At 41.4% G+C, this 12,144-nt stretch overlaps 1 protein-coding gene across 1 annotated transcript in view; it reads right to left on the bottom strand.

Moving 5' to 3' along the window:
- LOC145348388 (spindle assembly abnormal protein 6 homolog) overlaps nucleotides 1–12,144 on the bottom strand; it is a 56,509-nt gene that overhangs the window by 9,088 nt on the left and 35,277 nt on the right. Inside the window, exons 10-11 of the mRNA XM_080196601.1 lie at nucleotides 10,120–10,209; nucleotides 2,149–2,328 (exon numbers count right to left, since the gene is read on the bottom strand). Coding sequence (XP_080052727.1) covers nucleotides 2,149–2,328; nucleotides 10,120–10,209 — 270 coding nt within the window. The remainder of the gene's footprint in view (nucleotides 1–2,148; nucleotides 2,329–10,119; nucleotides 10,210–12,144) is intronic.

Raw genomic sequence — 12,144 nt, 5'->3', positions numbered from 1 at the left:
ATCGAGTCTGCGTCCCTGGCGCTGTGAGGCAGTAGTACTAACAACTGTGCCACTGTGCAATGGAGATACCAGCTCAACAAGTTGCATGATTTTATATGTTTTTGGGAGTACTGGCTTAGGGTAATAGGGTTTTGTAAGGAGCAGAGAAATGGGTAAACCTAGGCCACAATATGGTATTCAGAGCAAAGCAGGAAGTAACAGAGGTCTGGGGTATGGAGAGCTGAATGGGTGATGGGGTGTCAGACTAGCAAGATTGGGAATCTACAGATTGGAAGACATAAGCACAGGAAATTTGTTTAGGGAATGCCATCTCCATTGTAACGAATGGGGGTGGCACAGGGCCCAGTGGTCAACACTGTTGACTCACAGTTCCAGGGACCTAGTTTCAATTCTGGCCTCGGGTGACTGTGTGTGGAGTTAACATTCTTCCAGCATCTGCGTGGGTTTCTTCTGGGTACTCCGGTTTTCTTCCACACTCCAAAAATGTGCAGATTAGGTTGATTGGCCATGGGGTAAATTGCCCCTTTAGTGCCGGGGGAATTAGCAGGATAAATCAGTGGGATTACAGGGATAGGGCCTGGGTGGAATTGCAGTAGGTGCAAACTCAATGGGCAAAATGGTCTTCTTCTGCACTGTAATGATTCTATGATTCCATAAAAGCAGTACTCCTCAGAGGTGATCAGATTTAAGTGCTTTTAAAACCAGAACAAAAAACATGGTTCAAAGTACCAACTTAAGACAAGTGATGGGTCACTGGTAATTAAAAGTTGAAGGAAGGCAGGCAGGTGAAAAAGAGCTGGTGTTAATAAAGGTGCCATCCAAATGCAAGTTGTTGTCCTCTTTTAAAGGTGGATACAGATGTGGTATATGACAAGAACTATATTTTATAGTAGTAGGAAATTAGGAGAAGTGGAGGTGGGACAACTGAGCAGGGTATTCAGGTTGTGATATCAGGGGAGGATACATGTTGTGGGTCTGGGATAACAAATAAATGCACAATAATTGAAGTGTTAATTGCAGAGGGCATAAAGCAACACCAGTGATTACAGGGAGGTGTAGGTTAATGTTCAGGGTAGATGGATACACTCTGGATAGCGGGGATGTTTTAAAGAGGCTTCCTCACGTATTACCCAAAATTTGAATTTGTAGGTTTTTATTATACATAGACAGTACAGCTAAACTACATGCAGAAATTTATGTAACTTGATATGCAAGGGAATATAATTCATTAACCCACCTTCCAGGAACTATCAAAAACATTTATATTTGATCATTTGTTACAAACTTATTTTCTTCCCCATGCTCGTTCCATAACACTCCCCTTGCAACAGTGTTACCCTTGCTGATCATAAACAATGTGGAGATGCCGGCATTGGACCGGGGTAAACACAGTAAGAAGTCTTACAACACCAGGTTAAAGTCCAACAGGTTTATTCGGTAGCAAACGCCACTAGCTTTTGGGGTGCTTGCTGCTCCTTCGTCAATTGAATACAAGATATTTTCACAAACAGGGCATATAAAGGCACAAACTCAATTTACAGAATAATGATTGAAATGCGAGTCTTTATAGCTAATCAAGTCTTAAAGGTACAGACAATGTAAGTGGAGAGAACATTCCAATAATACCAATGGGCTGCACTATCCCATTTTGACTGGCAGCGTGACTTTCATTATATGCACACACTGTCAACATAAGCATTCGTTAGTGCACCAAAGTCAGGGATTTGTTGAAGGGTAGCTCTTATTCTGTGAAGTCATCCTCTCGTTTGTCATGGTGGGTGAAATACCAATGGCAAAGTGGACAGCCTCAGAATGAGTGTCCAAACAGCTGCTGAAAACTTGTTTAGTTGTGCAAGATTAAGGAAGGTTGTTAATTGGAGCTTTGAGTTTCAAAATCGCTCCACTGCTGTCAGATCAAGTTGCATGCTCTCAGCACAATGGTATCCAGCCAGGTTACCATCAGAAACACTTTGACACGTCACGAATGCTATATTGGGGATAAAGTGGTAGAAGACCTAAGGAGACAAATTTCACAGTCTACAACTTTGAAATTCAGAATGCAGCACTTTTGCTGAAATTAGCTTTTCAAATAAAAGCACCTGCAGGTTAATAATACACCCATACTTCAATCTGCGTATGGAGCCTTACCTCTTCTTCTTTGAGATGTAATAACTGCTGAGCTTCCTGTAGTTCCCTCTGCTCTTTCTGCAACTGGTTTTCTTTCTCTGATAATAATTTTTCTTGTTGTACTGTGACAGTATTTTTAAGTTTCAGCTTCCCTATTAGTTCTTTCATATCCATTTGTAACTTTTTAATAATTTTATTAGCCTGCAAAATGATGGTAGAATGTTAACATTAAATACATAGCAAGGCAATGACAATCAGAATATATTTTAGCTCAACATGAACAAATAGGTAAACCAAGTCTAAGTGCATCAAATGATTACTGCTCATCCAGTCCCATGGCTACAGGAATTTCACAGGGGGCATGCTTTTCATTTCCAGTTCCTCAAAAGGAGGAAGGAAGTTCCATACCTACAGGTTGGGATGAAAGTTTCAGATGTAGAGGATCTGAAGTGTTTTGGCTGCACTAAAGCAGCCTGGACATACAATATCTGGTACTGTGGCATTATCCAGGATCAAACAGAAATAAACTGTAATTTGCTCACTGGAAATGGTGACTCATATTATGCAGTCATTCTTTTTGAGAGTCATATATAGACCCACGCATCTTCTGCAGGTTTTCATCATATCAGTGCAGGCAGATTGCACCTAGTTAAATATAAATTGCATTTTCACAGACATCTATTTGCAAACTAGTTGTTTGAAATTATGATAAATTTTGGTCCTCGAATCAGACCACATGTGATTATAATAGTATCTTATGCCCAGACCTTGACATTGAAGACTTTCCTTTCTTGCAGACTAGGCTGGTGCCTGCTTTTCAGGAATTCCCCCAACTTCCCCAAGGGCTTTCAAATTCCTGCACTTCACAATATTAGTGAGATTGCTTTCATCTCAGTTTTGGAAAAATGGTCTGATGATCACACATTTGGAGTTCTTAAGTAACTCTCAATTTCCAGATGATTGCAGAAGGAATTTGGATCTTCAGCTTGGACAGAACTTCATTGCTTGAAGGCAAGATGTCAGCTGTGGTGTCAGTAGAGAGATGCGGTAACTACTTGACTGATATTTTAATTAATTTCTCCAATTCAGTGAGACTTTGGTGAGGATTTAGTGATAAGTTGACCTTTATGAATATTTGAGACACTAATAACTGGAATTTTGGATGGTTTTAGCTTGTTTTCCTTCAGACCTGTAATTCAACACAGTGCTTGGTTACTTATCTGTCCTGTGTGACTCCTGCCCAGGAGTCTGTGCAAGCAATAAGATTTTTTCTGTCTCTCCTTGGTGAATGTGGCTCACGTGTAAGATTTTGATAATCCTACTAATTTTCAGAATCTGTTATAGCTATAGATTTTATTCTATAACCAGTTTAAACTAAGTGGCTCCATTTGAATATCTGTTAGATGGAATGCTTTATAGGAAAGCTATTGTTCATGAAGAAACAAAATTGTTTTGTTGTTTTATGACCAAGTTCCTTTGAGGCCAGAGTATCCACAATATCAGGTGTTTTTTAAAAATCAGTTTCAAGTCTTACAATTGTAGTTGATGTTATACTGGACAGGAAGATTCCAGAATGGAACCTTGGCTCAAAAGACAGTAGGGTGATCTTACCAAAAAAATTCTAAATCCCAAATAAGCGTGAAAATTTCAGATGTGTTTTTTCGGCAAGGCCACAAGTCCAATCCTACGCCACTCCTGCATTTTGTACAATCTGTTTCCTACCGGGGCGGGCAGTGCTAAGCTCATCGGAAAGTTGGCAGCTGACAGTGGATGGCGCAACCATGCACGTGAGGATCTTGTCAGTCACCTCCATCCCCTGGATAGCACTCACCCCACACAACTACTGGCCTCTGCAGCCGATAGCATCCCATTAATAAAATTTAAATCGACATTTAAATTGGATTTAAATATTGAGACCAGCCTCGCACTTTCCCCGGGCATGAGACCAATTTCGCCAGAAATCCAGGCCCAGTAAGATTGCGAGAGGTGGAAAATCAGGCACAAATTTAATTTTTTGCTTCTCATGATCTTAACGGCACGCTCCTCCTATCAACGGGCAGGACAAGAAGGTAAGATCGCTCCCCCATCCATAACTTTTATTATGTTAAAAAAATGTGGAACAAGAGCCACAGGACCACTAATTAGTTTTAACAAGGAAAAAGTAACTCACTAAATGTGAAAGATTGGATGATGATACAGCCATGATAAAATCAACCTTGATCTTACTGAATGGAGAGACAGGCTCAAAAAGCCAAGTAGCTTAATAAATACACATAGAATTAAGGTTAACATGGATTACAAAGTGTATCTTAAACTACAACAGTCTCAGTAACACAAAGTCCCTTTAAACACACAGACAGGCTGTGTCAAAACACATTTTCTGCTCTGAACCCAAGATAGTGTTTGTGTGTTTCTTCTCAGGATTCCCCCAGATGATTGTCACTTTAGACTTTCCAAACACCACTCACAAAAACATGTTTTAAAATCTCCTTTCACAGCAATGCTTTCTATTATTGGTTTGCAATCCAAAATGGGAAAAGTCAGGAAGAGCGGAACAATTCTTGAAGGACATTGAAAGTTTCGACCGAGAGCGGTAGAGAGAAGTGAACCTCTGCTGGAGAGCTGTGAGTGACTTTGGGATTGTTCCTTTAAAGCTACATATCTGCCAGAAAGAAGACATTTAGTCGAAGAGTTCTGTAAAGCATATTTTGGTTATATCAGTTAGTTAATGTGAATGTGCCTTTGTTTAGATTGATGTATTGTCTGTTAATGTTTGATTTACATTGATGTTACAGTAAATGTTCCCAGCCTGCAGGTGCAGCAGGTGGTCAAGAAGGCGAATGGGATGCTGGCCTTCATAGCGAGGGGGATTGAATATAAAAGTAGGGAGGTCTTGCTGCAGCTGTATAGGGCACTGCTGAGGCCGCAGCTGGAGTACTGTGTGCAGTTTTGGTCGCCGCACTTACGCAAGGATATTTTGGCCTTGGAGGGAGCGCAGAGGAGGTTTACTAGGCTGATACCGGAGTTGAGCTATGAGGAGAGGCTGAATAAACTAGGCTTGTACTCGTTAGAGTTTAGAAGAATGAGGGGAGATCTCATTGAGACATATAAGATGATGAATGGGATGGATAGGATAGAGGTGGAGAGACTCTTCCCGCTTAGAAAGGACAGTAGGACTAGAGGGCACAGCCTCAAGATAAAGGGGGGGGGGGGCGGTTTAGAACGGAGTTAAGGAGGAACTTCTTCACTCAAAGGGTGGTGAACCTCTGGAATTCTCTGCCCGTTGAGGTGGTGGAGGCTGCCTCGCTAAATATTTTTAAGATGCGGGTTGATGGGTTTTTGATAAGCGAGGGGATTAAGGATTATGGGGAGAGGGCGGGAATGTGGAACTGAGCCACGACAGATCAGCCATGATCTTATTGAATGGCGGGGCAGGCTCGAAGGGCTAGATGGCCTACTCCTGCTCCTATTTCTTATGTTCTTATGTAAATCTTGTCTTTCAGTTCTTTCCATCAGTTGCTGGGAAATTCATCTCCTCATGGGAACATAAGAGTAGGAATAAGCTATTCAACTCTCTGAGGCTGCTCCTCCATTCAATAAGATTAAGGTTGATTTTACCATGGTTGTGGTCTCAACCCCACTTTCCCGTTCCACCCTGCCCAATACCCTTTGACTCCTTCAGCTATCAAAAATCTATCAACCTCAGCTTGAATAAATTAATGACCCAGTCTCCACTGTTTTCTGGTGAAGAGAATTCCTCAGGTTAATAATCCTCAGAGAAAAAGGTTCTCCTTATCTCCATATTAAAAGGGGACCTTTCATTCTCTACAGTGTCCTATAGTCATAGTCTTCCCCACAAGAGGAAACATCTTCTGCATATCCACTCTGTGAAGACACTGGACTATATATTATAAACTTTATTTATTAGTCATATATAGACTTTCATTAACACTGCAATGAAGTTACTGTGAAAATCCCCTCGTTGCCACATTCCAACGCCTGTTCGGGTACACTGAGGGAGAATTAAACATGACGAATGCACCTAGCCAGCTTGTCTTTTAAACTACGGGAGAAAAGTGGAACACCCGAAGGAAACCCATGCAGACACAGAGAGAACGTGCAGACTCCACATAGACAGTGACCCAAGCTGGGAATTGAACCCAAATCTCTGGTGCTGTGAGGCAACAGGGCTAACCACTGTGCCATCATGGGAATATGTTTCAATAATACCTCTAATTTTTCTAAACTCCAAAGGGTAAAGATCCAACCTGTTCTGCATATGATAAGCCTTTCATCCCTAGAATGAGTTGAGTAAACCATCACTGAACTGATTCTAACACAATTATATCCTTTTACAAAAGGAGGCCAAAACTGTACACTGTACTCCAGATGTGGTCTCACCAAGGCCCTGCACAACTACAGTAAAACTTCCTTACCTTTATACTCAATTCCCCTTGAAAGAAAACACCAACATTCCATTTGCAGTTCGGATCATTTGCCGTGTCTGCATGCTAACATTTTGTAATTCATGTACCTGGGAACACACATCCATCTGTACTACGAAGTTCTGTAATCTTGCTCCATTTAAATCATATACTGCTTTTCTATTCTTCCCACCACAGTGGACAGGTTCACATTCTCCACATTATACTCCCTCTGCTAAATTTTTGCCCAATCACTTAACTTATCTAACCTATTTTAGACTCACTACTTTGGCTTGATAACTTATTTTCCTACTTATCTTGGTCCTATTAGCATTTTTTTTAAAGTTATCAGTCTTTAAGAGGATCATAACAATATTAACATTTTGGTATACAGCCTTGCACTTGTGGCAAAATAGGCTGCAATTAGCTGGGTGGTTTTTGGCCACACTTGGGTTTGAGTCTAATATTTTCATGGTAGATATTTTCAGTTGTTTCAGAGTCCTTTGCAGTCTTGTTTGTACCAGTTTCTGAGATTCATTCAGGCTTTTCTTTTAAAATACTTATTATGACCAATGTAATCCTTAGGGGATAAGTTAACTCAACAGGAAATAGATTATTAAAACTACCTGTAGCTTTTTATGCCTGACAAACGTGCCACATTTTGGCATACAAAACTTTGCAATGCAAATGCATGCACACTATATACAAGACTTTGAATTTCATAAATGTAAACTAGAAATGCCTTGCATTTTGGGCACAGGGGGTTGAGTTCATGACCTGTCCGTGCCAGTTCTGATCAAGGTGGGCAGAAAACAAATTTGTTGCAACCACCCAATCTTCATTATTGCATCCATTGGCCAAGCAAGTCCTGCACCCATTGGTGTGGTTCTGTCATTAAGCTTCTAGGCTAAACTAATCCCTTCCCAGCCCTGCTGGCTTTCAATGATTCAAAACAACAAAGGTAAATGAGCAACAATGCTCAAAGGGTTACATTTGAATATTATTTTGGCACTAGTTGTGAATAGGATGATGTAAGGCTTCAAAATTATGGAATCACATAATGGTTATAGATCAATGGAGGCCATGCAAATCCTCACGCCTGTGCCAACACTCTGCATAAGCAACTCAGCTAGTCCCACTCTCCCTTTCCTTTCCCATAGCCATTGCATTTTGTTCTCTCTTTGGGTGCTTATCCAAAATCTTTTTGCACGCTACATTCGAAATCCTAACCAATCGCTGTGTAAAAAATGTTTTTCCTCAGGTCACCATTATCACTGGCTTTGGAACAGTGATGTCCAACTTCCACATCCAGCCACCTTGCTTGCCTAGTGGCTAATGGCACCCATGTAGTCCTAAGCCAAAAGTTGGGTCTCGGTTCAAATATGAGGAGGAGAAAATTCCTGAGCACTGCTGGAAAGTAAGGGAATAAAAGTATCTAAGACTAGACAAGACTAAATTATGATACAAGTCATGCCTGAATAGCTTCCCCTCAACTAGGAAGAACAGCAATTCAAAGTACTGGAAGACAGCTTTTTCTGGACTCATAACTCAACAAAAAAATCAGCACCTGCAGGGGGAGGAGAAAAATCAGCACGGTAGAAAAACCACAGGTTAGATTGAATCCAGCTGCCACTAAACTAAGGAGTATCGGATAAATAGACACTCTGCCAGCGGTTCAACAGTCCTGTGTGTAAAAATGCATAGTTCAGCCAATCTCCTCTTCTTAAAGGTGCACTGCCTACTAAAGGAAGCTACACTCGTGAATGGAAGGCTATGGGTAAATACTTCTGCATGTCTGAAGATGGAGCAAAATGGCATACAGAGGAGATGGTTCCCAGATTCAGTGGTTGTCTTGGAGGCACCTGTAATAGATGGAATCCAGGAGAGACACCATGTTTTTGTAGGGGCTAGGAGGTCCACAAGGAACGCACTTTGAAGGGAGTAGTAGCAGGTTGGCATGGAGGTGAATACATGGACTCTGGTCCCAAAGACATGGCTGAAAAATGTTTAATCACCTCACACAAGTGATCAAGGTGAGTGAATGCAGCCTTACCTCATATCTCATACCTACCATATCGTGCTATCAATGCACAACCACCCATGGCTTGTCCAGCAGCTCTCACTGGCATTTGGAACTCACATCCAGTATTCAGATACAACATTTTCATTAATGCACCCTTACCAGTGCTGCCAGTCTCTAGCACACCTCTCGTTGTCTCCACAGACCACCAGCTATTCACCCAAGTGCACTGCCAAATACTCACTGACATTCTTCCCTTCCTCTTCCAGGAGGTAGCCCATAACACCAGGAAGACTGAACCTCTGGAGGGCTCATGTGGTTCCACTGCGAACCACCTTGAGATGATACATTGAATCATTGTGTCAGCAGTGGAAGTGGAGTTGGCACTATCAAAACCATCCATGATGATGCTAAGTGACTGCCTTATGCCGTTCCTGAACTTCATGCCCCAGTTCAAGGAGAAGAAAGTGGAAGTTGCAGATGGTGTGATTTTTGACCTCCTACTTTTCTCTCTGGTTAACATTCCCTTTTTGCTCTTATGCTTTCAGGTCCCCAAGAAATGCCATTTGGGCAGCCTTCATGTAACCAAAGAGAGAGAGGTCCCAGGATTGTGGTATAAAGACACCATAATTTAATCTGTCACTCACAACAAACAGATACGGCACTTTGCAAACTTTAGGGGTTAGTAGAGTTAGAATCAGCATGTGGCGAGTCATCAGGCAAAAGGAAAGGTGGCATGGATGGAAACGAGTTCTCCTGCAAAGGATGTAGTCGAGGTCTTTGATATGGTAGTACACAGGAAATCATTAATGAGCAGGCACACATAGATGCTGTATGTTTTGGCAAGCTTACTAGAAATCCTCATCCCCATAAAGGATCATGAGGAGTTCAGCACTAATATGGCAGAAGGCATCACACTGAGCTTTGGGACCCAACCCTCCCAAAGTGAAAATGATTGCCAATGATCCAACCAAGGTATCATCTGGTGGCCGCTATCACAGCAGCACAGTCAAAAGTCTCCCAAAGTCTCAATGCTGCAGGAGAAGCTCAGCTGGGGGTCATAAAATCCATGCTCACTGCCATACAGAATCAGACTACTGCCATTGTTAGTGAGGCTGTCAGTGACCAAAGGACCAATTCTCACAGCAGTCCAGCAATCTTTGCTCCAACAAACTATTAACAATGTTGAGACATCATTCTAGGGGAATGATAATAACACCATAGAAGACAAACTTCTTGTTTCTCAAGAAGACAGCAATTTTGCTCCCACCACTGCCACTACCGTTGCTGTTGCAACATTCAGCTAGCCAAGATTGTTGCCAACCATGCCGAGATGGTTGAGTCCAAAGTCAGGTCCTCAAACCCCAGAGCTGTTTGAACTTAAATTTTCAAATTACCCAATATATTTTTAGGTGCCCTTCTTCTCCCCACTCTATGCTATAATTGGCATATTGTAACAAGCTACGAAATCAGGAATATAAATAGGTTAGAAAACAAGATTCTCACAAGATCAATGCTTAGAAGTGTACCCACACACACAATACATACTTTAAGCAACTCTTCTGACAGAGACTTCACAGTGGCTTCCAGTTGCTCTATTTGAATTTGTTTCTTCTCAGAGTTTTCTTCAAATGATAGCTGAAAAGAATTATAAGGAGCTGAAATTGAGTTTTATTTAATTCCATCAAAACTACATTCAAACTTCAGTGCTAAATGGGTTTAAAATGTTACTCCATAACCAAAGCATAGTTCCATCATGCCTCCAACAGGAATTTTAAAAATAATAATGTAATAACAATGTATAAAATGTAACGTTTGACTAAGGTGAGCTACATCTTTGAAAAAAAGTTATTTTGTCCTGGTGAACAGGACAAAACCAATACAGAGGGCTGTCTGGAAACATCCATTTCATATGATGTAGCTAATTTCTCTCATTTGATGTTGTTGATTTCTGTAAACTAATTGTGTTGGAAGATTACAAGTCTATCCCATTTAAGATTTTAATTGAATGCATGTTCATAAGCTGAAGAAATTGATACATTCAATAGATACAACATTTGGTTGTAAGGCATTGGTATTTTTGATGTACCACTTTGGATCCAAAATAATGTTTGCATCATTTGTGCACACATGCGGTACTGGCCATATCTGCAGCCATTTTGAACAAGTCATTAGTGGAGGTGCTGGAGTATATGCTGGAACTACGCAGAGTAGTCAAATTGTGATGACTGTCATTGTGTAATGACGATTTGGTGGATTTTCTGATCTCAATAGTGCAGCTAATACTCACTCTTGATCACACATAGCTGAATATGCATTTAGCCGCAGGAAAAATTCCCCATTAATCCTACTTAAAGGAATCAATTACTTTTAGGTTAGTGGCTAATTGATTTCTTCTGGCTACTACCGAGTTTGTAGAAGCATTTGGAGGTTTGTACTGCCATTTCAAGTCAATGATATAGTATATAGTAGAAGCTTTGGTTTTATTTATTGCTCACAATACTTCTTCCCAGTCCTGGATGCTATTGTATCTATTCCCATTAGCCTGTAACATAAAGGGAGAATGGGTAGAGGCAAAAGAGGAGGACAAGCTGCTCGAGGACAAGAAAGGACATTCAGGAGGAGACCACATCCACAAAGCATTTTCAGGGGGCAATTCTCCTATCTCAATCTCAGCGAAAAATAGTGCATGGGAAATCTTTGTTCTACTAAAGAAGTGTTCCACAGGAATCTGTCAGTTGTTGCAGGCCCTGCAGCCTCTGAGCAGAACAAGGATAGCAATGTTAATGGCTGTAAAGATAACCGTGGCCTCGAACATCTTTGCGTTTGGCTTCTTCAAGGCTGGAGCAAGCAACATCTTCAACATCTCTCTGTTCAGTGTCATCTATTGTAGAAAGACGGTCACTCACACTTAGCATGCAAAGAGGCAATAGAGGGAACAAAAATGGCTTCTCAAGAGCAATAGGCTTCCCATATTTCAGGGTGCCATTTATGAATACAAGTCGCTCTGCAGGTGCTGCAGGTAAATTCAAAGGGTACCACAAGCACAAAGGGCTCCAGATGGTGCGCAACTGTCCTCGGAGCATCAGGTAGTTCTATGTCCAGTCTCCAAGCAGCAGTCATGATGCCTTCATTCTGCACCAATTTACTGTGCCGTCAGCATTTCAGCCACCATGAGAAATCAGGAAAGGGCTATTAGGCTATAAGGACTATCCAGTGATCAGCTAGGTCATGAATACAATATATGCTTGCAAGGGTAACATGGATAAAATAAGAACCATTGTCCACAAAAGTCACCAAATAGACCACTAGGGTGCTCAAGTATCTGCTGCCTAAATCACTCTGTAGGATCTCTGCAATATACTCCAAAATGTGCATCACAAAACATCATGGTCAATTGCATCCTGTATAAACTCATCCATCATGAGGGCACAATCGTTGCCATCAGGCATATGGTGAGCAGCTGTAGAGGAGGGAGGAGAAGATGAGGTGGAAGAGGAGAAGGACGAGGCAACCAACATAGCCCCTTTCTGATTGGCATGTTTGTAATAGGTTCATTTTCCAGTACCACTG

Source organism: Carcharhinus amblyrhynchos, chromosome 9 (assembly GCF_965287045.1).
Source record: "Carcharhinus amblyrhynchos chromosome 9, sCarAmb.v2.hapA, whole genome shotgun sequence".
NCBI classification, from domain to species: Eukaryota; Metazoa; Chordata; class Chondrichthyes; order Carcharhiniformes; family Carcharhinidae; genus Carcharhinus; species Carcharhinus amblyrhynchos.
This window is presented reverse-complemented; position numbering and strand designations above follow the sequence as displayed.